This window comes from Microtus pennsylvanicus, chromosome 8, assembly GCF_037038515.1.
Source record: "Microtus pennsylvanicus isolate mMicPen1 chromosome 8, mMicPen1.hap1, whole genome shotgun sequence".
Classification (NCBI taxonomy): Eukaryota; Metazoa; Chordata; class Mammalia; order Rodentia; family Cricetidae; genus Microtus; species Microtus pennsylvanicus.
The window spans coordinates 23,095,321-23,122,591 of record NC_134586.1 but is presented as its reverse complement, the minus strand read 5'-3'; the positions used below and the strand labels follow the sequence as shown (position 1 = coordinate 23,122,591).

The window sequence follows — 27,271 nt, the reverse complement described above, 5'->3', positions numbered from 1 at the left end:
TGCCTGAATTAATCTTCCTACAAAAGGGTTACCCACATCCCTCTACCTGTGAAAGGACTGCCCACATCATTAAAAAAGATTGTCCACATCCTTCTGCCTGCAACAGGATTGCCCACATCACCCTACCTGTGAAAGTGTTGCTGACATGGCTCTACCGCAGCAGAATTGCCCATATCCCTCTATCTGCAAGCCCTTGTACCCTTCCCTTCTTCAGGAGCTGGAGGTCACAAGGTTCCTAAGGTTCCTTTTAGTTCTTAAATTCTTTATTGTGTACGTGGGTTATGTCAAAGTATAGTAGTTAATAGGTCTCTAAAATATTCAGTATGTGGGGGACATATACTTTAGGTGGTGCTCGTTAGAGCTTTGTAATGATCGCCCTAAGAATAAGCCAGAATTCTTCACTAGTAGAAACCCCACTCCCCCAAATCTGCACATAAGTAAGTGAATCCACCTCTTCAACATTAGGGACACCATCAACAAGAGACAGTCACTCACACACCAGCTGAGCATGAGAACGCTTCACCAATAGCTGGTCACTCATCAAATGGACCTTTGATATTTCTCTGTAGCTTTGGTGCCCATCCCGGAACTAGCTCTTGTGGACCAGGCTGGCCTTGAACTCCCAGAGATCCGCCTGCCTCTGCCTCCCGAGTGCTGGGATTAAAGGCATGCGCCACCACCCCCGGTGCGGCCTAAACCCTTAAATAGACAAAGTTCAACTCGTCAACAGAGACACCTTAAAAGCCTTTTCCCCTTGCGTTTCCGGTGCTTCAGTGGCACAGGCCCTCTGGGTAGTCACCTGGCTCATGGCTAGGGACGCTAAGAAGGCAGATTGAGCTCCAGCACCAAGAGGAATGTACTTTGTAAGAAGCAGGGCTTCCTTCCCCCCCACCCAGTTTGAAATGTCTGATGTTTGCCCTTAACAGGCTGACCCCTTGAGACCCTCTCACCCATGGTTGGGGGTGTGCTATTCAGTTTTTCTCAGTGGCGGAAACTAGAGTCCCCCAGAAAAGGGAACCTTGATTGAAGAATCACCTCCATCATATTGGCCTGTGGGCTTGTTTGTGGGCCATTTTCTGCCTTGATAGCTGATGGGAGGGCCCAGCCCCTGTAGTTAGTGGTGCCACTCCCTAGGCAGATGGCCTGGATTGTACAAGAAAGCAAGATAAGCGAGTCATGAAAGAAGCCGGCAAATGGTGTTCCTCCCATGATAGGTGTTCCTCCATGATCGCCTGCCTCCAGGTTGCTGCCCCGACTTTCCTTGATGACGGGCTATAACCTGTAAGCTAAAATAGACCCTTTCCTCCCCATGTTGCCTTTGGTTACCACAGAAACAGAGAAGCAAACATTGGGTGTTGTGCTGACAGAGGGGTATGAGTCAGGCCTTATTCTTTGAAATCCGTGCTTTTCGCTCTTCAACCCTCTGTTCCCACACATGTGAAACAGGCTCAGGAATGGGACCTACCAGGTCACTGGAAAATACTAAGAGGAAGGTCGCTTGCATGAGTGTTGACCCCAGTAGTGTATGAGTGATAACGATGACAACGGTGACAATGTAACATCTGGTACTCTCCTGTTGTCTTGTGTGTCCCACAGGAGTGACATGCTTTGAGAGTATGGGTGGTGAGCACAGCCCCGGCAATCGCAGAAGCCTAAGACCCCTCCTCCCAGTTATAAGTGGTTTCTTTCCAGGTAGTTGAACACAGCTCCTCAAGGTTAGGAGGAAAATGAGATCCCAACACACTGATAACATCCAAATAGGGAAGTGACGGAGGAAAGCCTTCGACTAGCAATTACTGGTCATCCAGACAAATTTCAGAAGAAATTCATTCAAGGTCCTATGCAAGAAAGAGCTTTCTAATTTCCCCTTTTGTATTTTTAAACTTAGAGTTCCATGGTTGGCTGCTGGCTCCCCATCTCCCTTCCTTCAAGGCAGTTCTGAGAGCGACTGGTCCCCAGGGTGTATTTTGTTTGTTTAACTTTGCAAACACAGGCCAGCGTACAGCAAGGGTTTGACAGATGGTCCCCACACTCAGAGTACCAAGGAACAATCCCACTTATACGGCGTTAGTGGGAGGTGCAGACAGACTTTTCCTGGAGAGAACCTGATACTGAGGTTGAGTTGGGGCGGGGAAGACTGAGTGCTTTGTTCACGGAAGACAAAGGTGTGTGTAGTGTAGAAGCAATTTCGCTCTTCTCTGGGGACACTGTTGTAAGGCTCCAGCTGCTTGTTGCTACTCATTTTGTCCCCCAGGTGCGCTAGGTCCTTGTTAACCAGTGTCCTGGGAACAGCTTAAGAAATTGAGTACTTGGTTCTTCGTTCAAGACTGAGGCTCCAAACACACACCTAATCTCTCTGAGGCATGAACCCCTTTAAGCCCAGCACACTGTTTCAGGTTGTTTACCAGGAGAACTGAACTCTGCCCTTAGCCAGTCAGAACGTGTTTGCCCGCAACTGGGGCTCTGTCATTGGCTGTGCAGTGACTCATCTCCTGGGAGGGGATTAGTATCATCTTTTGTACTATTTTGTCTTCTTATTCCCACTGGGCTCCAGGCTCAGCAATTGGGTCTGGCAACCTGGCATCTGTCACCAGCGGTTGCCCTTTGGTTCAAGCTCCAGTTGGAATGGTAGAGAGTTCTGGAAGAGGCTGTCCTGGCCTATAACTCCGAGGCTGGGCAGCTTTTGGAATCTGTCACCTTCATTTCTTCTGCTTTTGGCCTTTCCAAAGCTGAGCTTGAGAGTCAGCCCTTTCAGAGAGCCTGGTCGTGTTACTTATTCCTTAGGGAGGAATGTTGTACCAACAGACCTGGTGCCTCTCTCTGCTGGGACTGATAATGGCTTGTTGGATTGTGTGCAATTTTGCAGGTTCCCCTTTTCTTTTTCCAGCTGAGTCTGGAGCCCAGGCCATAAATGTTCAGATAAGTGATGTTCATTTGCTTATGGTTACCACACGACGCACATTTTAGAAAGATCCTTAATTAGCCTTTCTCCTTCTGGAAAATCCAGTCTGGGGAGCATGGGGGAAAACCTGTGCATCATAAGGTAATGGTGGTCTTGGCTCTGTGTCTTGTCTATAGTTTGGAGTCCAAAGCCACATAGGGCTGCTGTTAGCCTACAGAGTAGCCTTGCTAGCTATGAAAAACACACCCCCTTCCCAAGATAATCTTCTGCCACCTGATGGAGATGGGCCACAGTGACCATGACCTCTGTACATCATATAATACACAGACACACGGGTGATGACCATGCTACCACGTAAATGTTACCCACTTGGCGTGTTGCTACTGGACATGGTTCAGCCTGCAGCACTGCACTTGGTGGCCTTGGCCTGGCCTGGGAGAGCCAGTCTCCATCACCACCACCCTCAGGTCACATTCCCCAGTGTCATAAGACTGGCTTCTGCCTTTGAGGCTGTTGACAAGAGTGTGAGGATACCTCCATGCTTAACATTAAAATATTTCCATATAATTGCTCAGAGTTAGTCCTCAAGATGACTTGCTGTTATTGGGAAGCCTGAGTGTGCTGGTTTTCACTTGGCCCACGGTAGGGGGATAATCCAGTGGCAGTAGGGAAAAATCCAGCAGCAGCAGCAGCAGTAGCAGCAGTAGCAGCATCCTCAGATGAGGCAGGAGCAGAAGAAATGTCTTTTCATCAAAGTTAGGAATCCCAAGTCCCCACACACTCAAGGGTTGGATGAGATTCTCAAAGCTCCTTGTCCACTGCATGAAGCTTCCTGGAAAACAGCAGCCAGATAGACAGAGTAGGCTGTGATCTTGGTTTGGGGAGTCAAGGCCTTGGATGGGCCTCACTAGGGTCTTTCTGGCCATCTCACACAGCTCAGCTCTAGCAAGCTCCCCGGCTTCTCGAGAGAGCTCTCCTGTCATTTTCTGCTCACGTGCAGACTCCGCGTGTCCTTCAATGTCCTCGAATGCTGGAGTTGCAGGACCCTCCCAGTATAGTTGCTCTGGGTTGATGTGTGAGTCCCTGCTCCATAGTGCTTCGATTCACTGCCTAACAACCCTAGATTTCCCGCTTTCTTTTCAACTCTGGATTTGATGTTTATTATGGAAGTGCATGCCATTTTTCCCTGCTGCGTATGACTTGCCTTTTCACCACCCTCCATTCCAGAGAACGTTCTTTGTCTCTGAGACAACGTTCACCTGTTGCTTCCCTGGTCCTCAGGAAGTCACCTGTCTTGTGGGCTAATATTTGTTAAGCTGTTGATGACTTTGAACAGCCACAGCACCTCTCCTCAATAGCCCAGGGAAGCACACGAAGTACCCATCCTGTTGGCGACAAAGCAGCTCACTCTTCACGTCCTCATGACATGATTGTTTATTTGTGAAGGGTGTGTGGTCAGTTTCTGCTCTGTCAGCTCAGAGGGAGCTGGATGGGGAACCGACAGGTGTGTGTGGAGGGTGATTTCATCAAGGAGTTCGGTCTGGAGTAGGCTCTTGGCAGTTGGGAACAGCCATTCCTTTTCTTGACTGGGATTCAAAGTTATTCATTAAAAATTATTGGATGTGTGTGGGTGTTTTGCCTGCATGTGTGTTGGTTTACCACTCACATGCCTGGTGTCTCATGAGGCCAGCAGGGTTGTCAGATTTCTTAAAACTGGAGTCACAAACGGTTGTGAGCCATCATGTGGGTACTGAAGGGGGAAGCTGAGCCTGGGTCCTTTGGAAGATCTTAACTGATGAACCTTCTCTCCAGCTCCAATTCAGAGAGAGTTGTACAGGGAGACTTTGGCCCATAGAAGTCAGCAAACACAAGGAGCCAAGTATAGGTTAGTTGCTAAATGACAGCACCTTGAGGTAGTTTTACAGATAGGCTATCCACTCCCTGTGCCTTGTCGCATGGGTTTGAACACAAGCATCCATGGGTGTTTCCCCTTGGCAAGATGAGATCTTTATTAAGTCTTTCCTGAGACAGCAAAAGGCTAAGCATGGAGTGAGGCTAATACAGAGGACACACAGGAGCAGGAAGGAGTCTTGGGCTCGCTTCTCCTTTATGTCCTCACGTGGGTTCTTTCCCTCCTCGGCCTCTCTGTGCCCCCCATAAGAGAACTTCCTCTACTGAGCACTCGAGTAAGAGAACCCTTTCCTTTGCTTCATATGTGTCCACCTAAGAGCAGCTCAGGAGAGGAGCTAAGTGGTTGTGATGACAATGACGACTTTGGTGATCTATGATGGTCTAGCCTTACAGCCGAGCCTCAGCTCAGGAGAGGAGCTAAGTGGTTGTGGTGACAATGACGACCCTGGTGATTGTCTATGATGGTCTATCTAGCCTTACAGCCGAGCCTCAGCAGCTGCTATGAGTTTTCAGAGATCTCCTTTGGGTCGGTTGGTGCTTTGCTTTTTGGGTAATTTGACATTACCCCAATTTTAGGAGAGTTGAATAAAGTCCTAGCATCACTTCTCTCCCCAATACAACAAACCATAATAGCCATAACAAAATATGGGCATTCTGCATCCATGGGCTCCATGTCTGTGGATTCAACCAACTGCAGACCAATAGCATCTGTCTGGACACACGGGGTTTTTCTTCTCATTCCGTGATGATATGCTAGAACAGCCCTTTCCCAGCACTGGAATCAGAGTTAGCAGTGCAAGTCACTTAGACGGTGGTGGAAGCGTGCTGCAGAGGTGTGAGGGCTCCATCAGAGACTTGAGCGTTCATGGATTTTGATATGAGAGGATGGTTCTAGAAGCAGTTTCCTATGGACACTGAAGGGTGAGTGTATTTCTCATGTGTTCCCTTTCCTTTGTCCTCTCCCGAGTGAGGACCAGCATGGGTGAGGAATGGGATAGTACCCACCCGCACACTCTCACTGAGATGTTGGTATGGCATGGGCAATGCTGAAACTGTACCAGGCAGAGATCCAGGGACCAGACACAAGAGAACCTAACCCATCACAAAGGACAAGAGTAGCACTGTTGGAGTCAGTAGGTGGCAATCTGCTTGATGGATGGGAAGCCACGGGGCAGCAGCCACAGGGCAGCAGCCACGGGGCAGCTCCGGTGATTTGACTCCTGACACAGAGCTGCTGATTTCTCTCGCTGTGCATGGGATGCGTAGACTGGTTCAGATTGGACCTGTTATTTAAGAGCTTGGGCAGATTCTAAACTGCAAACCAGGGAACAAGACTGTAAGCAACAGTTTCTAGAGGGAAGCCACACCTCCCACGGACTCTTGTACGAGACTGACCGAGTGGTTGTGGGGAGGTGGGAATGTTGCAGGTCCAGCGCTCGACCACACTTTGTCCTGGACTTTCTTCAGCTCTCTAAAGAGTCGTTTCTGGCCTACCTCTTCCATCCTTGTGATTGACACATAAACCTTTCGGAATACGTTTACTTAGTAGGTGACCAGCTTCCACCAACCAAAAGGCTAGGAGTGTTGGCAGAGCATCTGAGACTTAGAGGAGAGACTTCCTCACTTGCTTTAATCCTCCTGCCTAGTGTTTCCACCAGTGCATGGGAAAAGTGTTTTCATGTATGACTTTCTTTGTTCTGTTACTGTACTAATAGTTCAGTGAAACACATTGGAACGTGGAATTTGAAGTAACTAGAATCTGTGTTCCTGGGCCATGATCATTCATCTTTGGCTTGAGAATAAACTTTCTTATCCCTAATTTATTAAAGTTAGAGTTACGTTTCCTACATTGTCAATGACTAACTCTTCTCCCAGAAGACAGAGTCTTGCTGATCCTGGAGAGCTACCCATATGCTCCCAAGAAACCAGGGCAGGGTGAGAAGGACCTAGGGAGGCCTCTGTAGACACAGACATTTCTACTATGTTCTATCTAGTCACCCTGCTTATTACGAGCATCCCATCCAGCCATCTTCAGGAGAGGAATCTCTAGGAACCCCATCTGTTTGACAGGTATGAACCAGGCTCAAGATCTGAATCTTGACCATGAGTTAGTAGCTTGGAATGTGGATAGAAATACCAAGGTAGCCAGCTGTTACAAATTGAATCAGTGACCTCCCTTGCCCCATTTATTCCTGCTGGCTGACCAATGGGAAACAGTCTTCTGCCCTGAGTGAATTCTTGAGCCCACTGCTTTGGACCAGTTTAGGTTCTAGATGCCTCCTCCATATGGGGCAGCTTCACGCCTCCGCCCACTCTGGAGCTGGAAAGATCAGGGGCAGGCAAACAGCTTGTGTTTTATACATCACGCCCTCCTTTTTGTATTCTCTTCAGGCCTTAGGAATGATCATGCCACACCCCTTCTCCTTAGTCAGCTGTTTGAGATGAAACAATAGCATAGCTCTGGACCTCTGGCTCTTGCTTTTTCTCCTGCTTTGCCTTCACCCCCCTGGGGAGAGACTCTTGCTTTCTCTTCCTCCCCCTAGATGGGGCCTCACGTCCCCAGGGAAGAGGCCTGGTCTCTTCTGATGAACGGAAAATGGGATTAAGATGGGCCACAATTGGGTCTGCACACCCGCCCAGGAGGGTGAAGTCATGGATTGATGGAGTTGGGGCTGCAGTTCTCTGGCAGTTTCTGGCACCACCGACAGGAGATGAAAAAAGACAGAAGTGGCTGGTGCCGGGCACTGGAGCCAGAAGATGCTGGAAGTGCGAATTAGCTGACCCTTATTTTGTGTCCCTGCCAGAATGGTTTTGCAGAGAGCCAAAGTGAAGTCTGTGCAGACAACTGGCGAGTGGTAATGGTTGTGAGCACTTGCTAGCCATTTCTGCTTGAGTTCATTTAATTTTGTTTTTCAGCAACGGTCTGAGGTAGGTATTACTACCTGGGTAGATCCAGCCATGAGTGACAGGACATTTAAGGTAACAATGGCCTGTAGTTAGTGTATTTCTCTCTCATGTGCAGCTCAGGGCAGGATGTGCAGGGCCGGGCCAGAGTCCTGTTCTGCTGGCATCTGGGTCCTTCTGTCTCATTTTTCAGTGCCTTCAGGATGGAGCTTTTACTCATGACCCAAGATGTCATCTCAAGCTCCAGGCACCACAGTCACGTGCCAGCAGCGGAATTAGAAGGGACAGGAAAGGAGGACTTTCCTGGAAGGTGCAAGGTACCTTCCTGCGCCTGTCCTGCTCTTACTCCCAATGGCAAGCATAAGACCACTACCACAATTTGAGCCATATTTGAAGCAAGCTTGATTTTTATTGGTATGTGCCCAAAAGCTGGCTAGCAACTGCCTTCTAAGACAGGTTAAAGAGAGTAGCCCCAGGGCTGGAGAGATGGCTCAGTGGTTAAGAGCATTGCCTGCTCTTCCAAAGGTCCTGAGTTCAATTCCCAGCAACCACATGGTGGCTCACAACCATCTGTAATGAGGTCTGGTGCCCTCTTCGGGCCTGCAGACATACACACAGACAGAATATTACATGCGTAATAAATAAATAAATATTTAAAAAGAGAGAGAGAGAGAGTAGCCCCAAATTCATTTCTTGGGCTCCTTTCAAGGAGTGAAATCACAAGTAGTTTCACAGAAGGGAGACAGAAAGGGGCAATAAGGAAATAAAAAAAGTCTTTTAGGAAACATCTGGTTACTCACCATGTGGTTAGGCATGGGTCAGAGAAGGTCAGGGAGAATAAAGGAATTCTCAGAAACAATTCAAGGTTACATGTTGTGGAAGGTCAGGTTCCAGGAAACAGAGAACACCTCAGTTCTCACAGTAAAAGCACAGGGTAATGGCTGCCTTCAAAATGGAGTCAGGCAGGCTCCTCTCCTTGGGGCACAGCTGAGTGTGCTGGGGCTGCCCTGGGCAGCAGACAGGTGAGAACATGGAATCTCCATTCCTGGTAACTGCACCCAAGTGGAAGCTGAAAGTTGAGAGTTATAACTAAGGGGGAAGAGAAGCAGACATGGGTTACACACAGTCTTTTCTTACAGTTTCTCATGCAGCGGAGGAAATGACAGTATCAATAAGTGGGATAGATTTATTAAAGTCACACCCTTTGAAAGGAATGGGTTGGGGTCCTAGCCCACCTACGCTTCTAGAACCCCTGCATTTACCATTCTGCCTTCTAACCCTTTGATGACCAGATCTCTTACATAGAATGGCATACCAGCTCATTACAGTCTGCCCCATCTTCTTGTATGCTTCATTTTATTTAAAAATTATTGTTATTGTGTTACTTTTAAAAGATGTATTTATTTATTTTTAAATTATGTGTGTGTGTGTATCCACTGTGTATATGTAGCAGCCATAGAGCCCTAGAGAGGTCACTGGATCCCCCTGGAACTGGAAGGTGGTTGTAAGTTGCTGTGTGGATGCTGGGAACTGATCTCAGGTTCTTTGGAAGAGCAGTAAGTGTTCATAACCATGGAGCCAGTTCTCCAGCCTCTGTTGTTGTTGTTTGTGTGTGTACACGCGCGCGCGTGTGTGTGTGTATGTGTGTGTGTAAGAGAGAGGGGGGGGGAGAGAGAGAGAGAGAGAGAGAGAGAGAGAGAGAGAGAGAGAGAGGGAGGGAGGGAGGGAGGGAGGGAGAGAGAGAGAGAGAGAGAGAGAGAGAGAGAGAGAGAGAGAGAGAGAGAAGCGATGTCTATGCGTGGACACCTGAGCAATCAGATCTGTCCATCCACCTTGATGTGGGTTCTGGGAATCAAGTTCAGGTCATCAGGTTTGTGTAACAAGCGTCCTCATACACTGACCTGGCCCCTCTTATAAACTTTAAATTATTGCAGATTATTCTCATGCTTAATACGTTATAAATGCTATGTAGATAAGGGTCATACCATATTGGATAGTGAAAATAGAGAATAATGGAAAGGAAAAAAAAAGTAGATACATGTTCAGTATGCATGCAACCCCTTGCCCTGAATATTCTAAATTTTTGTTTGAATCTGTGACCATGAAATCCTTGACTCACTGTAACCTGTGGTTTGATGACAAGTGCCCGAGTTATGGAGTATAGTCAGGCCTCAAGCCTGGTTACTGTATCACTGACTAGTACAAGTTAGGCCTCAAGTCTTGTTACCCCATCATGGTACTGTGGTCCTCAAGTCTGGTTACCCCATCACTGGTACAGTGGTTCTCAAGTCTGGTTACCCCATCACTGGTACAGTGGTTCTCAAATCTGGTTACCCCATCACTGGTACTGTGGTCCTCAAGCTGCTCAGTACCAGGATTCCTTTACACTCCCAAAAATTAATTGATACTCCAATTTGCTTATTTGGATTATAGTTCTTGGTATTTGCCATGTTAGGCATTAACATATTAATTAATTAATTAAAGAAAGGATAAAACTCATTTTATTTCTTTTTTTAAAAAAAAGATTTACTTATTTATTATGTATACAGTATTGTGTCTGCCTGCAGGCCACCATGTGGTTGCTGGGAACTGAACTCAGGACCTTTGGAAGAACAGGCAATGCTCTTAACCTCTGAGCTATCTCTCCAGCCCCTCATTTTATTTCATATAAATAAAAAATTAAAAACAAAACGAAGATAGCCCTAAATTTCAGAACAAAAATTCAAGGCAGAAGAATGCATTGTGTCACAGGCTTATAACTCTTCTTTGATGCCTGGCTTATGGAAACGCGAGTATGAGAAGCCAGCTCAGTTCTCTCAAGCCAGATATCAAAGAGGAATTACTAAATAACCACGGGAGGAGAGCCAAAAGCACAAAATATGCCCAGAATTCCAGTTGGATATTTTTGGTTCCTGGAGGATCTTGGTATCTGTAGGGGACCCAGGGCTATAATTTGAGAATTTCTTGCCTAATTAGTAAATTCTTTAATTTTTAAAGTAAAGCTTGAATTAGCATACACAGTATTCGTTATGATATTTTCCAACAAAACTTTCCCTTTTGACTGATTTTCCTTCCCGCCCCATCTGCCTCGCACCCCTGCCCTCTTGTATCCTTTCACGCCTCCCCTACCCTTATCTCCTCTCCTCTCTGATGTCATGTCCTGTTGCCCTCCTTCTCCCCGAATGCCCATTTCCTCCTCTCCTGGTCTCCTTTCATAGCTTACACTCACAGTCACCTGCTTATACACATATGTATAAACCCTGTAAGCTAGGATCGACATACAGAGAGAACATGCAATTCTGCCTTTTCCGAGACTGAGTTATAGTGTGTGTGTGTGTGTAAATGTATGTGTGTATATGTGCACATATGAGGCCAGTTCCACTTCCTTGCCATTGTGAATAGTGCAGCAATGCACACGCATTGTGAATAGTGCAGGCTCCTCTCTGGTAGGACAGAGAGTTCGTAGGGTGTGTGACTTGAAGTGCCATCGCTGTGTTTAACTTTTTGGGACGCCTTCCTTCACACTGACTTCCGTAATTGCTGTATTGGTTTACGCTCCTGTCAGCATTGAAGAAGGGTCCCTTGGTCCCTGTGTTCTTGCCTGCATTTGCTGTCCTCTTTGCTCTTGATAGCGGCCATTGCGGCAGGGGCGGGGGAACACGAAGAATCTCAAATTAGTCCCAATGTGCTTTCCCATGATGGCTGAGGACGCCGAGCACTTTAAAAACACTCATTAGCCATTTGCACTTGCTCTTTTGCCTGTTAGTTCCATTAGTCCGTGTATGGGTTCTTTTAAAAAATTAATGTTTATTTATTTTTGACATTAGTCATTAAACTCAGAGCCTCACACAGCTTGGCATGTGCTCTACCACCGAGTGCCATTCCCAGCTGTAGTTATTCATTTTCTATGTATGTGCATGTATGTGTGTGTATGTATGCATGTGTGTGCATGTTCACGCATGCGGGGGTCAAGGGTGACCTTGGGTGTCAGTACTCATCTTGAACTTGTTTGAGACAGGGTCTCTTTGCTGTTGGTCACTGTGTACACCAAGGTGACTGTGTACATCAAGGTAAGCTTCCAGGGCTTGTTCTGTCCCTGCCTCCCACTTGATGGTAGCAGCCCTGGGCTCACAGATACATGCTACCGTGCCGGCCTTGTGTGGTTGCTGGGGATTCAAGCTCAGGTCCTCATACTTGCACAACAGGTGCTTTGCCCACCGAGCCTTTGCTCAGCCCTATTGTTTGTTTATTTATTTATTGAGACAAGATTGTGCTATGTAGCCTAGACTGGCCTCCATTTCCCCAGCATCCCAAACTGGCCTCAGCATCCCAAGTGCTTGGGATGCAGGAATGCACCACCGTACTGGGATGACCTGGTAACTTTTTTACTCTCTCCAATCTTATCCCAAACTAAAAGGATGAGCATATTTTTTTTTTCTTTGAAGGTGATGTTGTGTCCTTTGAAGGTATCTGCCAGTCTCTGAAGGTCCAATTTGTGAAAGCTGCAGGGGTTTTGAAACCACTTCATTTATGTGGGTTAGAAGAGGGTCTCCGCTATAGGAGAGGGACCTGGTTTGTGCTTTGTATCAATCTTGTGTTGAAGCGGACCTGGGCAGGAAAGCTGTGTGGAGCTTTCTGGCTGCCTTTCTCTAGGTCAGTAGCCTCTGGCTGGGAGGGCAGACAGAAGTCAGAGATGATTGGCTTGGGCCTGCAGCTTGGCTTTTCTGGCCCGTTCATTCCAACTCACCAATTTTCTTGACTTTATATGTGTCCAAGGAATGCAGGGTACACAGAGATATTCCTTGGTGTCTTAGTCAGCTTTCCATTGCTGCAACAAAATAGCTGAGAAAATCAACTTGATAAGTGAAATATTAATTTTTGTTCATGGTCTCAGAGGGGCACAGTCATTTGCTCCCACCAGCTTGGGCCTGTGACAGTGCAATGCATCATCGTGAGAGCATGTGACTGAGGAAGATGCTTGCTTCTTGGTGGCCAGGAAGCAAAGACAGGGGAAGGGACCTAGGTTGCTCTCTCCCCTTAGTAGGAACCTTTCCAATGACCTAATTTCTTCCCACTAGGCCCCACTACCTAAGGGTCCTGCTACCTCCACACAGGCTGGGGACAAAGCTTTAACTAGCATGTTCCCCCTCTTGTCCTTAAGTCCTTACACGGCATCCAGCCCCAGTTAAGACTTTGCTTGCCTTTGGGGTGTTTTCCCTGACACCTCACCTTCAGGCTTCCTTTAGCTACAGTAGGCAGCGCCACTGAGAAGGAGACCCCGTTAGGGGCAAAGCCTTCAGCCTGTGTGCAAACAGGCCCGTGGAGGAACTGAAGGTGACTTACACTTGTGTTCGTTACTGCTACGATTAGGTCTCCCTACCTTCCTAATGAGCTAGAATGTTTCCTATAAAATAGGAATGGGGTGTAGGTTTGCATTTTCTGTCCAGCAGAGGCAGTGCTAGGGACCCAGAGGCTGCATACCCAGTACAGCTGCACTGACTATTTTAGCATCATCTATCTATCAGTTTCTGCCATATCTGGGATCACAGGAGTGGAAACCACCTTGGACCATGTTGTCCCAGTACCTGGCTTGGCCTGGTGGGTCTGTCTGAGGTGGAACAGAGAAGCCTGTGAGTAGCCGAGACTGAGAGCTAAATACCCCTCTGGGCACTGCTGTGGGGTTGGGGTAGATTCCTGCGGGAGGCGATGGGCAGATGTTGAAGGTCCTGCCTAGCAACCAGACTGTAGACCAGGTTGAGGTCAGGGGTGACCATCAGAAGCTTGGAGGGAAAGATGAGAACCCAGACTTCTTTTTGTTTCTGTGGAGGGAGAAACTGTAACTAGATTTCAGGCGGGTGCCACAGGGACTGAAGCATTTGTTCTAGGAAGGGAGGAGGCAGTTTCTGCAGAAATCACACTCCTATGCTGCAGTGAAATAACCTGAAAACACCCTTCTTGCTGTGGATTTCTACAAACCATTTAATACCTCCAGGGACCACCCAGGAAATGTGCGAGAGTGTTCTTCCCATTTTCTCTCTGATCTGGGACAAGACGGACCAGGGCCAATGGGAGACGAGCCAGGCTGGCCTTGGCTTGCCAGGACTCCAGGCGGGGAGGACGCCTGAACTACAGTTCTTCTTTCTTTGGGTGCTATTGTGTCCTACATGGAGAAGATTGCTAGTTCATCCTCACCTGTCTGCCAGAGCTGGTCCTATGGTGTATAGCAATCACCCTTGACAGAGAGTCCTAGGGTAGCAATGGCAATAGTTTTTCATCCAATTTTCAGGGTTTTTTGTTTGTCTTTTTTTTTCTTTCTAGCTCTGAACTGTAGGTGGGCAAACAGGTAGGCAGGAACTGAGCAGTTGGACACTCTCAGCTGCCCTCTGGGAGAGCTCTGACCCCCGTCCTTGAGTGGTGTTCTTATGGGCAGTGTTGCAGAGCGGAAACAGACCCAGACCTCAGCCTCCTTCTCTGAGCTTCAGCTTGCCTCCTTGCTACTTTGGAAGAATCACGACCTTTCCAAATAAGAAATCAACAAAAGCTGCCCCTCTGCTTACCAAGGAGCACCCAAGATACCAGAGAAGTGATAATGTTGTCATGGTGACCACTATCCCAATATGGCCCAGGGAGATAGGAAAAGGGACAAGAATGTCCCAGGGAGATAGGAAAAGGGACAAGAATGTCCCATCTTTCTGGAAATCTGCTTGCCATGGCAGAGGCAGAGGAACAGCAGAAGGGACTTCTCTGGTGGTCACAAGATGAATGATATATGGGTCACCATTCCTTGGGATGAATTGCACGTTGCTCACCGCAGACTTACAACAGGAGCTTTGATCCCCCTCACACATCACAGAGGAAGGGGTAGGGTGATAAGCTAAAGTTCATGCAACTGGTATATGCATGAGCCCGAACCTGAACTTGGGGCTGTGGAAGTGACAGCGAGGCCAAGGCAAGCCAGCCAGCTCCTGTCACTTCTTCTGGTCATCAACTTTGGAAATCTATTTCTCCTCAAGGTGGCTAGCGGAAGGGCACATGTAGCTGAGACCCAGCTGGCCCAAACACCTCTAAAGTATCTTCATTCATATGGCCTATTTAGTGACAGGCGCTGTGGCATCTTTATAGCAGTCCGTGAAGTAACGTGAAGACTGTGTTCCTTATTCGCTCAAGGACCTTTCCACCAGGCAAGCTAATTATTAGTCTAAGTTCCCACTACCAGAGACTGGCCACAGAGGCATTGATTCAACAGGAGGGAATTGAGGAAGGTGAAGATAGGGAGGGTCACCGTGTCTGCTGTTGCCGTGGCTGGCTCATGCCCTCAGACCGCCTGCAGGTTTGTATCAGTAACCCACGCTAATAGATGGCTGCTTTTCTACGCTGCATGTGGACCCAGGGCCTACTTTGGTCATGCCACAGCTGTGATGTTATGTTCTGCTTGCTTGATTCTGACTGTGGACTCTGGATGGACCAGACTAGGTGAGATGCATGATCCCGGCCCAGGGCTGCTGGGAGCAGGACACTGATTCCCTAGAACCAGAGCATGTCCCTAGTGTCAGGGAGGATCTTGAGATTGGTGGCACACAGGCCAGACTTCTCTTACCTCTGGGGTTCCCCTGGTGCCACATAGCGGAGGCCCTCGTGCATGACTCCCTGCTCTCGACAAACGTGGGCTTTCTCCGAATTTCTTCTCCTCTAGCGACTTATGTCTTCTTTTTCTACGACCCTGCTCCGAAACACTCATCGGCTCCAGTTAGCACTCATGGCTCAGTATCCTATATAGTATATATTTCGTATTATGTAGCTATTTTTATAGTATACAGCTATTCTTGGGTTCTTGGGCTCTTTCCTTTCTAGTGGAAGGTTGTAAATGCTTGCACTAGCTGCTGATGTCCAGTCATGCATATGCATGAAAGAAATCATGAATGAAACAAACTGTGGTTTATCTGTAGCATTGTGTTGCGTCATGTTGGAGACGTCATTGATTCTAATAGACATTGCTGGTCCACGTGGCACCGAGAGTGAGAAGCTGCCAGTTAAACCTCGCCAGCCTGGCTAGAGGCAGCCCTGCTGCAGAGACGGTTACAGTTAAAAATTAATAATAAAAATAAATAAATAAAATGAAGACAACAACTGGCAACAGGCATTCTGAATCATTAAAACACAGACGTAAAGATGTTTGTTAGTAAAACATGCAGGTTTGTTTATACTAATGAACCAGCAGAAGAAAGGACTGACCGTTCCAACCCTGCCTTGTGTGGTTAGGTTGAGTTGAGAGTATCAACAGAGGGGAAACCCAAAATAAGCCTCGCCTGGCACAGCATGTCTTGAGATACTTAACAGGCACAGGGTTTCTCTGTGTAGTCTCACACTGTAGATCAGGCTGGCCTTGAACTCACAGAGATCCACCTGCTTCTGTCCTCCCCCCATCCCCAGTGCTGCGATTAAATGCATGTGGCATTTAACAGGTCCTTACTCTGTTATTGCCAATAGGAACTGATCCTATTGGTCCCCGCAGTCTTTTGGGGAATATGTCAAAAAAATGTCTTCCCAAGCCCCATCCCCAGTTTACTCTTTAAATCTATGGGCTGATGTGCAGGCAGTGGACGTGCAGGAAACTCTACTGCATAAAAAATGCCCTGCTCCTGTTAGATCCTTTATTTGGTAATGAAGAGAATTAAGATCAAGGAAGAGAAGTGGCCAGGTCAGGGCAGAAGAATTGTTGCCTCCACCTCTGGACCCGGAAGCTGCCCGGTCTAGGGCTCTTAGCGCTGTAGAAAGCACTGGCTGGATCCTGACTGGACAACCTGGTTTCCCTTAGTTCCGTCCTCAGAGGGACATGGCTGAGGCCAGCACCCTCCTTGGGCCGTGCTGAAGAGTCTCTTTCCCCGCAGGCCATGTGGGAGCAGTGCCAGCTACTGAAGACTGCCTCGGTGTTCGCCCGCTGCCACCCTCTGGTGGATCCCGAACCCTTCGTGGCTCTCTGTGAGAAGACTTTGTGTACATGCACCCATGGGCCAGAGTGCGCATGCCCGGCTCTCCTTGAGTATGCCCGAACCTGTGCCCAGGAAGGGATGGTGTTGTACGGCTGGACTGACCACAGCGCCTGTCGTAAGTCGCTGCTCTCCCCCCGTGCTAGGCGCAGGCTGTTTGTCCTGGAGTGGTGGCACTTGGTGTTCTGGAGTTGTGTTGTGAGTACAACTTCCCACCAGTGCCATCAGCCAGGGTCTATTGAATCCTTTGTCCCGAATGGCTCTTTTGACTGTCACCTAGTCTTATGAGCACTGGCCTGCCAGGAAGTCCCTTCCCTCATGGTCTACGTGGAAGCTGAGAAAGCCTTTCAAGCCCTGTCCCTACCTTGGTTTCATGTCATACTCTCAGCACCCCACGACTCAGGAAACCCATTCTCTGGCTTCCCACAGTTGTCTCTGCTCCAATGCAGCAGGCGGTTAGGTCTCAATGTCTGTCTTCAGTCCTGAGTTAGAAGGAGCGTCAGGTTATAGAAGCTGCATGTGGGGTGGCCCCAGAGAAACAGGAAAGCCTTCGCTAAACCTTCCCTTTTATTGATTCATCCTTCCGGCCTCCAGGCACATCTTGTACTGGTCCTTCAACCCTGCCTTGCTACGTCCATTTGGCATCTCTAAATCTCACTGGGTCCATAGTCGTCGTCACCATCTCCAAATTACCATGATTAAATAGAGATTTTCTGGTCACCTTGCAAAAGCCTTCTCTTTCACCACGCTGATCAAAAGCCACTCGATGGCCAGCTGGCTGGCTGTCATTAGGCGGATAATGCAGAATGAAGGAGGCAGAGGGCCTGGCTGATATTGACACGGTGCACTTGAATTTCACCGTCTGGCAAACAGCGTGGCCATCAGCTCTGCCTGTCGTCTCGGCTGTGGGGGTGTGGGAAGATGTGGGTTAGAGCGGCCCATCTCCTCTGCAAAGGGAGTGGCTGTCTCCAGACCTTTGAAGGTAGGGTGGAGGAGATACCTGATAGATGGTTCTGAAGAAGGAGGTGGAGAAGATTGTTTGGGAAGAGCCAGGCCTTGCCCACAAGGACTTGTGTGTTCCATAAGGGGAGCAGAGAGCTAGTTTGGCAATAAGGTTCAGAGGCAGCCCAGTAAGCCAGTGGAAATAAATGAATGTCACCAAAGTGGGTACGGATAGAGCTGGGGATAAGGTGATATTTGGTGGGAGCCAATATCATGAGGAAGAGGGACCCTCAGGGGAGGAAGTGATAGTTTCTTGCTGGTCCCTGGAAACCATTCTTTTTTTTAAGCCCAGAATTTGGTGTTGCTCTGAGAACGTTTTAGCTGGCATTTACAGAACACTGAGGAACAAAAGATGCCCACGCTTTCTCCAGGTAGAATGGAGGACAGATAGCTATGAGGTAGGGGTGGCTGGCCCAGGCATCTCACTGAGTCTTAGCTGGAACCTTGCAAAACGGAAGATGCTCTTTCAGGGAAATGCTGGCTTCAGAGGGACCATGGACTGGTGGGTTGGAGACGGCCCCTGAGGCCCTGTAGACAGAGTGGACCGTCAGGGGGGCCGAGCTGGCTGCACTTGTCACTAGTGTGATTTGGAAACCCCATCCATGCTGGTGAACTGCTTGGGGAGACTCATTTGGTTTGTCTTTCAGACCCAGCATGCCCTGCCGGCATGGAGTATAAGGAGTGCGTGTCTCCTTGCCCCAGAACCTGCCAGAGCCTGCCAATCAATGAAGTGTGTCAGCAGCACTGTGTGGACGGCTGTGGTTGCCCTGGTAATAAACTTCCCCCTTCATTTGCAAACCCGAGGCCCTGCCAGTGCCCTTGGCTTTGGGGAGAGAGATGAAGGCCACTGTGTTTTCCCCTCATGGCTGTAATCAGAGGTCTTTTATTTCGCTTTTTTAAAGTCTTTGTACAGGGAGCGCAGGATTAAACTGGCCTTTAGTTTTAATTTATGTTTTCCCGTGGTCTGTATTCATAAGGCTCTGTGTCTGGGGAAATAAGGATGGCCTTGGCCCTAACAGTGGCTTTGTTCAAGGAGCCCCTGGCCTGGTCTGATCTATGGTTTCTTTTCTCAGTTGGAGTTCGAGACTCCAGTCTGGAAGAAAGGGCTTACAAAGTATGCCCTGGGTTTGCCTTGCACGCTCAGCTGTACAAGGCTTTGCGTTAGAAAGTCTCTGCCCAGGGGACTGAGTGACAGTCATGAGTTATATTCAGCTATGCAGAGTAGTAAGTCCTGAGGCTCATGACTTCTCTGTTGGATGCTGTTTAGCAAAACTATTGACTCAGTGCAATCCTGCAGGGATTGGATAGCAATAACCCAGCATCCCCCTCTCACCGCATCATGCAGGTTCTCCAAGATTCTCGGGAGAATCCTCTGGCTAGACTCCTTGGTGTCTCCACTGGACAACCCCAAGCCAGCCCTTGGGCCCATTCTTGCTTCTGCAGTATGGAGGTTGATACCTCCCTCCCTCCCAGTCCATCACTGTTAGGGATAAACATCGCGGTACACATCCTTAGAGTTTTTCAGAAGCGCTAAGCTTTCGATTACCCATGGGGTTCTAGAAGTGAGAGGTTATTAGTGATGACAGTGCTGAGATCTTTGCCTTGATGCCATTGAACCCAGAGGGAGAGCTCCTCGATGAAGGCCTCTGTGTCCAGAGCTCCGAATGCTCCTGTGTGCACGCTGGGAAGCGGTACCCTCCGGGCACCTCCCTCTCTCAAGACTGCAACACCTGGTTGGTAACTGGGGATACATAGCATGGTCTACCCAGAGGTTTGACGGGGGGGGGGGGGGAGGGAGGGTTGGGACAGGAGAGGCAACATCAGTGGACCAGGAGCTGGCCTGGGTTGAGAGTGGGGGTGGGGAGTTGGCAGCGGGAACCGAGCAGGTGTTGAAGGCAATGGTGGTATGCAAAGATCATGTCACAGATACGCCTGGAGGGAAATCAGAGGGGCACATCTTTTCCATGCAGCTGATAGCTCTAGCTCTTGCCAAATGACAGGTTAGTAAAGGAAGCCTGTCTTATGCCAAGCACATAGCTTCTTTTCTTAAGTCTTTTGTCTGCTGGTTGACATTAAGCAGAATTCCCTAGCAGGGGCTCCTTAGCTGTGTTCTGTGGAACCTAGATGGTCCTAGCCTGGGCACCTGTCTCTGGGGCTTCTTGGCGTGTGTTCTATGGAGCCTAGATGGTCCTAGCCTGGGTACCTGCCCCTGCTTAGTTCAAGCATCTCTTTGAGCATAACTCTGCATATTGCCTCTAATCTGCCCACTGTCCTCTGTACACTGGGGAAAACAGCACCTTGCCCCACCTCCAGCCTTTCCCTGCCTGCAGCCTCCAGTGCAGGAGTTCTCAACCTGTGAGTTGCAACCCCTTCGGGAGTCAAATAGCAGACATCTTGCATATCAGATATTTACATTGTGATTTATGACAGTAACAAAATTACAGTTTTGGAGTAGCAAGGAAACAATTTTATGGTGTGCGTGTGTGTGTGTGTGTGGGGGGGGTGTCACCGCCACACGAGGAGCTTTCTAAAGGGTCAAAGCATCAGGAAGGTTGAGAGCCGCTGCTCTAGTGCCTGCTGAGCCCTGTCCCTGTCCCTTCACTGCCCAGCATGCCTCTGGCTCACCTCCTTCACAGGTCTTTCTTGCTTCCCCCACCTGCTGTGCATGGGGATAGGAACAAGTCTCTTCACTACCACTGGGGCCCCGGACACCGGAGGTTTTCTATTTCTGTTTCAGTTTCTTCTCCTTTATGGCATCTCCAAGGACCCTTTGTGGCCAAAGGCATGGCCTGTACCACTTTCACCCTTTAAAGACTGCTCTGGCACCATTCTCTTCTTTCTCTCCTGTATCCCGCTCCGGGAGGCCAGGGCTATCTGTGGTGAACGTTCATTTAATTAGGTGCCCTCCTGGCAGAACCAATGACCTGAGCCTCTTTTGCCCAACAGCATCTGCAGGAACAGCCAATGGATCTGCAGCAACGAAGAATGCCCAGGTAGGCTTCTGTATACTCTTTCTCTCCTTGCTCTGTGGAGAGGCGTGTCCTTGCCTGCTGGACAGAGAGCCCACAGCAATCAGACAGTGACCCCTTCGTCAGACCTCCTGACTTCAGCTCTGGCTATGGATCTCAGCTGCGCTGTCCACCGGCTGTGGACCATGGGGGTTCGCCTACAGCAGTTAAAGTGGGAGTAGATTGCCCTGCCCAAGTCCTGTTTGCTCTGGGGATTAAGTTGCTGAGCTTTGAGACCTGAACAGGGCTGGCTGAGCAAAGAGAAGAGGTGTTCTTTGGAAAATCAAGAGGAAGAAGAAGGTTCCAACAATCCTTTTGGCTTGGATTTTTCGGGTGAAACCAGTTTTCTATAGTCCCAGTACACTAGTCAAGCAGAGTAAGAGGGAAAGGCAGAGAGTGGGGACTTACTCGATGAAGCAACTCTAGCAAGATGACAAACAAAGGAGTTCGTGACCGGTGACAGCAAGTCTTCCCAAGAAGTCCTTACTGCTGTTGTGTGTGTTGCTTGAGGGGATCAATCTGGTTTCTACTAGAAGTTTGCTCTTGAGGCAGGTGCAGCCTCGCCCTCTTGTCTAATTGCCCTCATCTGCTTGAGGTTCTGCCCTGGGAGGTTTTGTTATTCCAGGAATCTAGGTGACTCAAGAGGAAAGGTTAGCAATGCCTTAGCTCTGTGTCCTCAGCCAAAGTAAAGGAGACTGACACCGGGAAGGCAGAGATCAATGCCCAGTATTTTTCTTGCTCTTAGCTAAGCTCATGGGTGCAAATGAGAAGTCAATGGTTGTTTTTTTTTTTTTTTTTTTTTTTTTTAGCAAAAGCAGCTTTTGAGTGCTTTTTCATGTGTTTCACTGGAATTTTCTGGAACGTTCAATGTGCGGACCACAGTATGGTCCAGGTGCTAGGAGAACTGGGGTAGTGAAGGGTCTACTCCCTAGTTACCCATCTGGAAACTGCTTAGGAAGTTGCACTGTATTCTCAGCTGCCCGTATTTACCTGCATAACCTCAGCTCTATTTATTGCAAACCTCGCCTATCCAAAGCTTCCTCTGCCTCACCCTTCATGTGTGCTCACCCATGTGATGTTTTGGATATGCTGGGCACTGTGCTAAGGGCTTTCCATGCTACCTCACTGTTACAACCCGTGAGACAAGTACAGTTTGTTTTCACCTTGCAAAAGAGAAAAACAGACAGACAGGTTAATGAGTTTTCTCAAAGTCACAAAATGACTAAGGGTCAGAGCCAAGACTCAAGTTCACAGTCAGCTGGACTCTCTGCCTGCCCTTCCCTTTGCTGGCCCTAGACTTAGGGAGGCCAGAGGAGGCTTGGATATTTGGACTCATATGTGAGGTCTGTAGATTAGAGGCTTTAGGGACCTCATGACTTGGGACCTTGTCTAACACATGCCATACACTGGGAAAATTCTGGAACTTGATGGGAGCTAGATCAATTACTTTAGTCTTCCCAGGAGTGGCCACCTATTCTTTGTATCTTTTGGATAATCCTAGAAGAAAGCAGAACAGATTGCTATTGAAAATGCCGTCTGTGCTCTTCTTCAGCGTAACTACAGCCCAGTTGCATATTTGATCACACTGTGTGAAAGGCACCTTCTGTTTGGTTTAATAAAGAGCTGAGTGGTCAACATTTAGACAGAAGAGAATAGGCGGGACTTCCTGGGAGAGAGAGGACCTGGAGAAGAATCTGAGGCGCATAGGAGATGCCAGCAAGACACAGAGGGAGTTGGACATTCATAATGAAGGATTGGTAAAAAGTCATGTGACAGAATGCAGATGAATAAAAACAGGTCAATTTAAGTTATTAGAGCTAGTGGGGCAAGCCCAAGCTAAGGCTAAGCTTTCCTAATTAATAAGTCTCTGGGTCATTATATGGGGGCTGGCGGTCCTGACGAGAAAGTACTGCTACAATTGGGTCAAACATGGAGGCCCAACCCATATAGTCAAGCAGAGAGTCTGAGGAACCTGAGAAAAGTCCCAGACATGGAGCCTGTTGCTTGCAGTGCACAGAGGCATGGCTCCTTTAAAGGGCCCTGCTGTGTAATAGAGAACTTGAACAGCTTGTGTGCTAGGTAAAAAACACCTGGTTGGAGTTAACTGCCAGTGCCATGTGTTAAGTAGAGCCCCACAGTGGTAGCCTAGGGAGTTAAGGCTTGGCTCATGTAGTGATAGAAGGCTGGAGACATGTAAAGAGTCAGATTCAGACCAAAAACTGGTACAGACCTCTAAGTAGGTACAGAATGCTTAAAAATGTGCTTAGATGCTAAAGAAAGGAAAAAATGGGTATAGACAGTAATAAAAGAATAAACAGTTTAAAAATAATAAAGTGAAGTCTTTAAAGAAAGACTAAAGTAATAAAAAATAAGCCACATAAGGATGGAAAATACTCAGGGTGTCTGGATCCTATATGGTGTTTCGTTGAATTTAAAATTTTCAAATGCTCTGAAAAGAAGCAACAACTGCTGAGAGACATTGTATTGTGGGAAAAACTACTGAATTAAACCAGCCTATATATTTTAAGGATGCCTTAACTTTAGAATGGAAGTCAGGAAATGTGTTGCATTGGGGGAGAGGTTATGCTTTTGTTTCCACAAGAGAAGAAAAGCTATAGATACCATCAAGATTGATAAAGAGTAGGTTCAAACAACAGAGATCTCTTGATTAGGAGAAGTGATATTTCATCAAATAGTTTGGTTATTCGACTCTTTATTAAACCAATCAAAAGGCACCTTTCACACAGTGTGATCAAATATCCTGCAACCTCTGACCCTTCCCATAGCTAAACCAGAAGGATCCATTGCATAAATCCTGTAGACCACAGTGGACAGAATTAGTTTAGTTGGCTGTGTTTTCTTCAGGACTCCCAGCTGTGAGAGTCCTAACATCAATGACTTCAGGGTAGGATTTCTATCTATCTATTATCCTTTTATTCATCCATTCAACCAATTGTATATACTATATCCATGAAAGTCTTGTCTGGACAATGCAATCTTATGGTCTTCAACTCAAAATCTACGAGAGTTTTTCTGAGGATCAAGATAGCCTATTGATGCCTACAAGGGCAGGTAGCCAGTCCTGACTTGTTGTCTATGGAGTGGCTTCATGCTTTTTTAGCAAAGCTACTAAGATCTTATCTCATTTTCAAAGCCCTGCTTTGACCCTCCTCTAATTCTGTCTAACTTCACCCGTGGTTGCTGGATTTAGGCTTATCTCTCCGATTGCCAGTGGGAATGTCTTATCTCTCAGATAAACAGCAACAGTTTAGTGGAAGGAATCAGTGGGAAGGTTCTGGAAGGGGCTATGCATAGCTCCCTAAGTGGCTTTTGCGAAGAGCCTGGAGGGGCTGGGTCATGTTTCTTTGGCATAGAGAACTGGGCTTTGGTTCTGGACAATGAAGAAAGTGTATTAGTCATTGATCCCTGTGCCACAAATCCTCAAACGCAATGGCTCACTTTGAAGGCTGCCTAGAGCAAAGAGTGGAGTGTGGGAACTGAGAATTGGAAGGGTGAGGAAAGGGCCTAGGAGCATAGCAGTCTGCTGGGAAGGGGCTGGGGTTCCCTATGGATGCTTTTCTAGAAATTCTCCCCTCCCTGTTCATCTCTGCTTCCTGGCTAGAAGTTAGGGTATCTATGGGCAAAACTATGGTACATTGATCAGCTTTGTATTACCAAAATAGAACACCTGACACAATTTGCTTGCGAAGTAGGGGTTTAGTTTGGTTTAAGATTCTGGAGCTGCAGGTTTAAGGTCAGGTGACCCCATTCATTAGAGTCTCTGGTGATGAAGACCTATGTCTGGGACGTGCATCAGAGTGAACAATTATATCCGAAACCAATAAGCGGGGGTGTACGTGTGGGAGGATAGGTCCTACAACCCTCTTCAAGGGCACACGTCAATCACTTAAGCACCTTCCACAAGCGCACCACCTGTGGTGCCACAACTTTTGATAGTGCCACTCCTGGGACATGGGCCTTTGGTGGACATTCAACACCCACCGCGCAGCATGTGGTTTCCACGGAGCCTGCCAGCCTGTGGCTCTTTCTCAGCCTCTCCATCATACACCGCCAGAAGTCATATCAGTGATCCTTCAGGCCAGTTTCATAGCAAGGCTTTCTTCCACCCAGGCTCTGTGTTGTTCTCAAGCCCCTTGGCAGGTGCCCACACTGACGAGGGTCAGAGAGGCACCAGGCTTGGTGCTGAAGAGAGTAGGCTAATTCGAAACTGTGGAGCCCAACCCATGGGGCAGCCTGTGATGCCTGTGTTTAGAGTGCTCCGTGACTGCTTTAGATGGTGACTTCTTTAGAGAAGTTTGGCTTCTCTGGGCTCTACTTTGCTCATCTGCCAGCTGGGAATGACAATGTCCATCACTAGCCAGGAGGTGGCTCCCAGAGAGAGTGCAGAGACACAGCACACATATTCGATCTGAATTAAATTACCGAGTTAAAGGCCAGCTTGGAGGAGCCTGGCGTCTACAGGAAGTCTTTTTCACCCTGATGGAGGCTGTGGACTGACAATTCTGCAGGAATGACTGTAGGGAAAGGTGAAAGCCAATATCTCAAGCAGGGCATCCTACCCAGGGCCTACTAGCTGCGCACCAAATGGTTTGCTTATAAGAAAAAGAGCTTGTGCCCATTAGATGAGAGATCTCTTTCTTCTGCTTCCCTTATCCTCTCCTCTCCTCTCCTCTCCTCTCCTCTCCTCTCCTCTCCTCTCCTCTCCTCTCCTCTCCTCTCCTCTCCCTTCTTCTCCTGTCCTCTCCCCTCCCCTGCCCTCCCCTTCCTTCCTCTCCTTTTTTTCTTTCTCTTCTCTCCTCCTTTCTCTTACTCCTGCTATTCTTCCTCCTTTCCCCCTCTTCTTCCGTCTTGTAAGTGTGTGTGTGTGTGGGGGGGGAGATCGTTACACAAGAGGGACCTGGCTTTAATGTTAGATGGCTCTACTTTTATGCTCTTTTAAGAACCTCTAACTTTCCATTAGTTTGTGTGTCTCACGTCTAGTGCCTGCCCTTGACCGCCTGCCTGTGAACAAACACCCTAGCTGTCCTGCTCTGAGCTGAGGAGCGTGAGTCTGGCCATGAAGCTCATTGTTTGCTGGGATGTTCTGGTTCCCTTGGCCAGCTACTTCCCAGCAGCTCACCCATCCATTTCCCCAGGTTTCCTGTGTTCGCAGCCTAGTTTCTCAGTTGTCCCGAGGAGATAAGCTACATATAATATTTAGACTTCTGATTGCTGAGAAAGAAATCAGCAGGGTCAGAGCAGGAAGCCAGATCAGAGGATTAGATTCCAGGCTGAGCGTTTTCCTTTCCAATAGTCGCGGTGCTTTCTCATTGACCCTTCCTTCCCCGGGCATTGTCGAAGAGAGTGAAAGTGCAGCTTCGCACTCAGATAAGAGTGTTCCCGAGAGGATGGAGATGTCTGGGGGAAGAATCCCACCCACTTCACCGCGGCCAGGTCAAGGCATTTGACACAAGCGGCCACGTTGCTCTGTTTGTTCAACTATGGTGACTTTAGAAAAAATGTTCATTAAGACAGGCCTTTCTGTGACATTGCTGGATTCCAGGATGTTCACAATGGGTTGGGGTGACCCCTGGCCCCAACGTGTGGCTGCTCAGCTTTCTCCCAGCTTTGCTGCCCTCTTGCCCCATTTCAGGGCATGGTATGGGAGGAGAGTGAGCTAGGGCCTACCTGGTTTTTTCATGTTCTTCAGGCTGGTTTGGGTCACTGGTCACCAGTCACTGGAAGGGATGACAGAGAGACACTGGGATTGCTTGTCTATACCTGACCTTCAAATAGTCTCAAGGCAGAGCCACACCCGAATTCAAAGTTGTACAGTTAACCTGGCCCAGTCCTCCTGTTACTGAGAATACCAATGAGGGGGCAGACACTAGGGTCCTCTGCTTCTTGTCCTTGTCATGTGGGCAGGAAGACTCACGCTGCAGCCTTTCAGGACATCCAGGCTGCCATAGGACTCAACACCAGCCCTGGAGATGGGCCCAAGTGGAGCTGTGGACCTTTGAGGGGACTGTCCAAGGTCAGGCTGTGCTGTGGAGAACCTAGCCCTGGCTGTGTGGAGTCACCGGTAGTGGGTGGCAAGAAGCCACTCTTTCCTGGGACACAACTTCTACAGAATTCTATACGCATTTTCTACAAGTTCTCATGGTGGAGATGAGAGAAACTGGCAAAAACACTCAGCTAAAAGTTGGCAAGAAAGCATGATGCTTGTTTGAGCCCCAGGGTCCATTTTAGGCTTTGAGGATGGAGTTTCCCCAAGCTGGGTGGAGACATTGGCAGGGCCTCTTCTGCATAGACGTCTTCTAGGACAATGTGAGCTCATGGATGAACCCCTTGGAAGACAAAGTCACAGCTGTATAGGAGGGGGCATGTAGAGTCCCCATCTGCAGATGTATCAGCCTGGGCTGGAAGCTGGCCTTGTGGAGGTCAGAGCTGCCTGGCCATGTGTATGCAGAAAGCCTCCTGGCCCCTGCCCCCCCGCAGACCATTTCAGTGTGAACCGTGTTTCTAGGTAGTTTCTCCCATTCTGCTGAGCAGAGCTC

General features: G+C 48.3%; 1 protein-coding gene across 1 annotated transcript in view; it reads left to right on the top strand.

Annotated features, from left to right (window-relative positions):
- The window catches only part of Vwf (von Willebrand factor), a 144,913-nt gene that overhangs the window by 27,240 nt on the left and 90,402 nt on the right, over window positions 1–27,271 (top strand). The window contains exons 7-10 of the mRNA XM_075982709.1: window positions 16,606–16,822; window positions 18,354–18,476; window positions 19,328–19,439; window positions 20,653–20,699. Coding sequence (XP_075838824.1) covers window positions 16,606–16,822; window positions 18,354–18,476; window positions 19,328–19,439; window positions 20,653–20,699 — 499 coding nt within the window. The remainder of the gene's footprint in view (window positions 1–16,605; window positions 16,823–18,353; window positions 18,477–19,327; window positions 19,440–20,652; window positions 20,700–27,271) is intronic.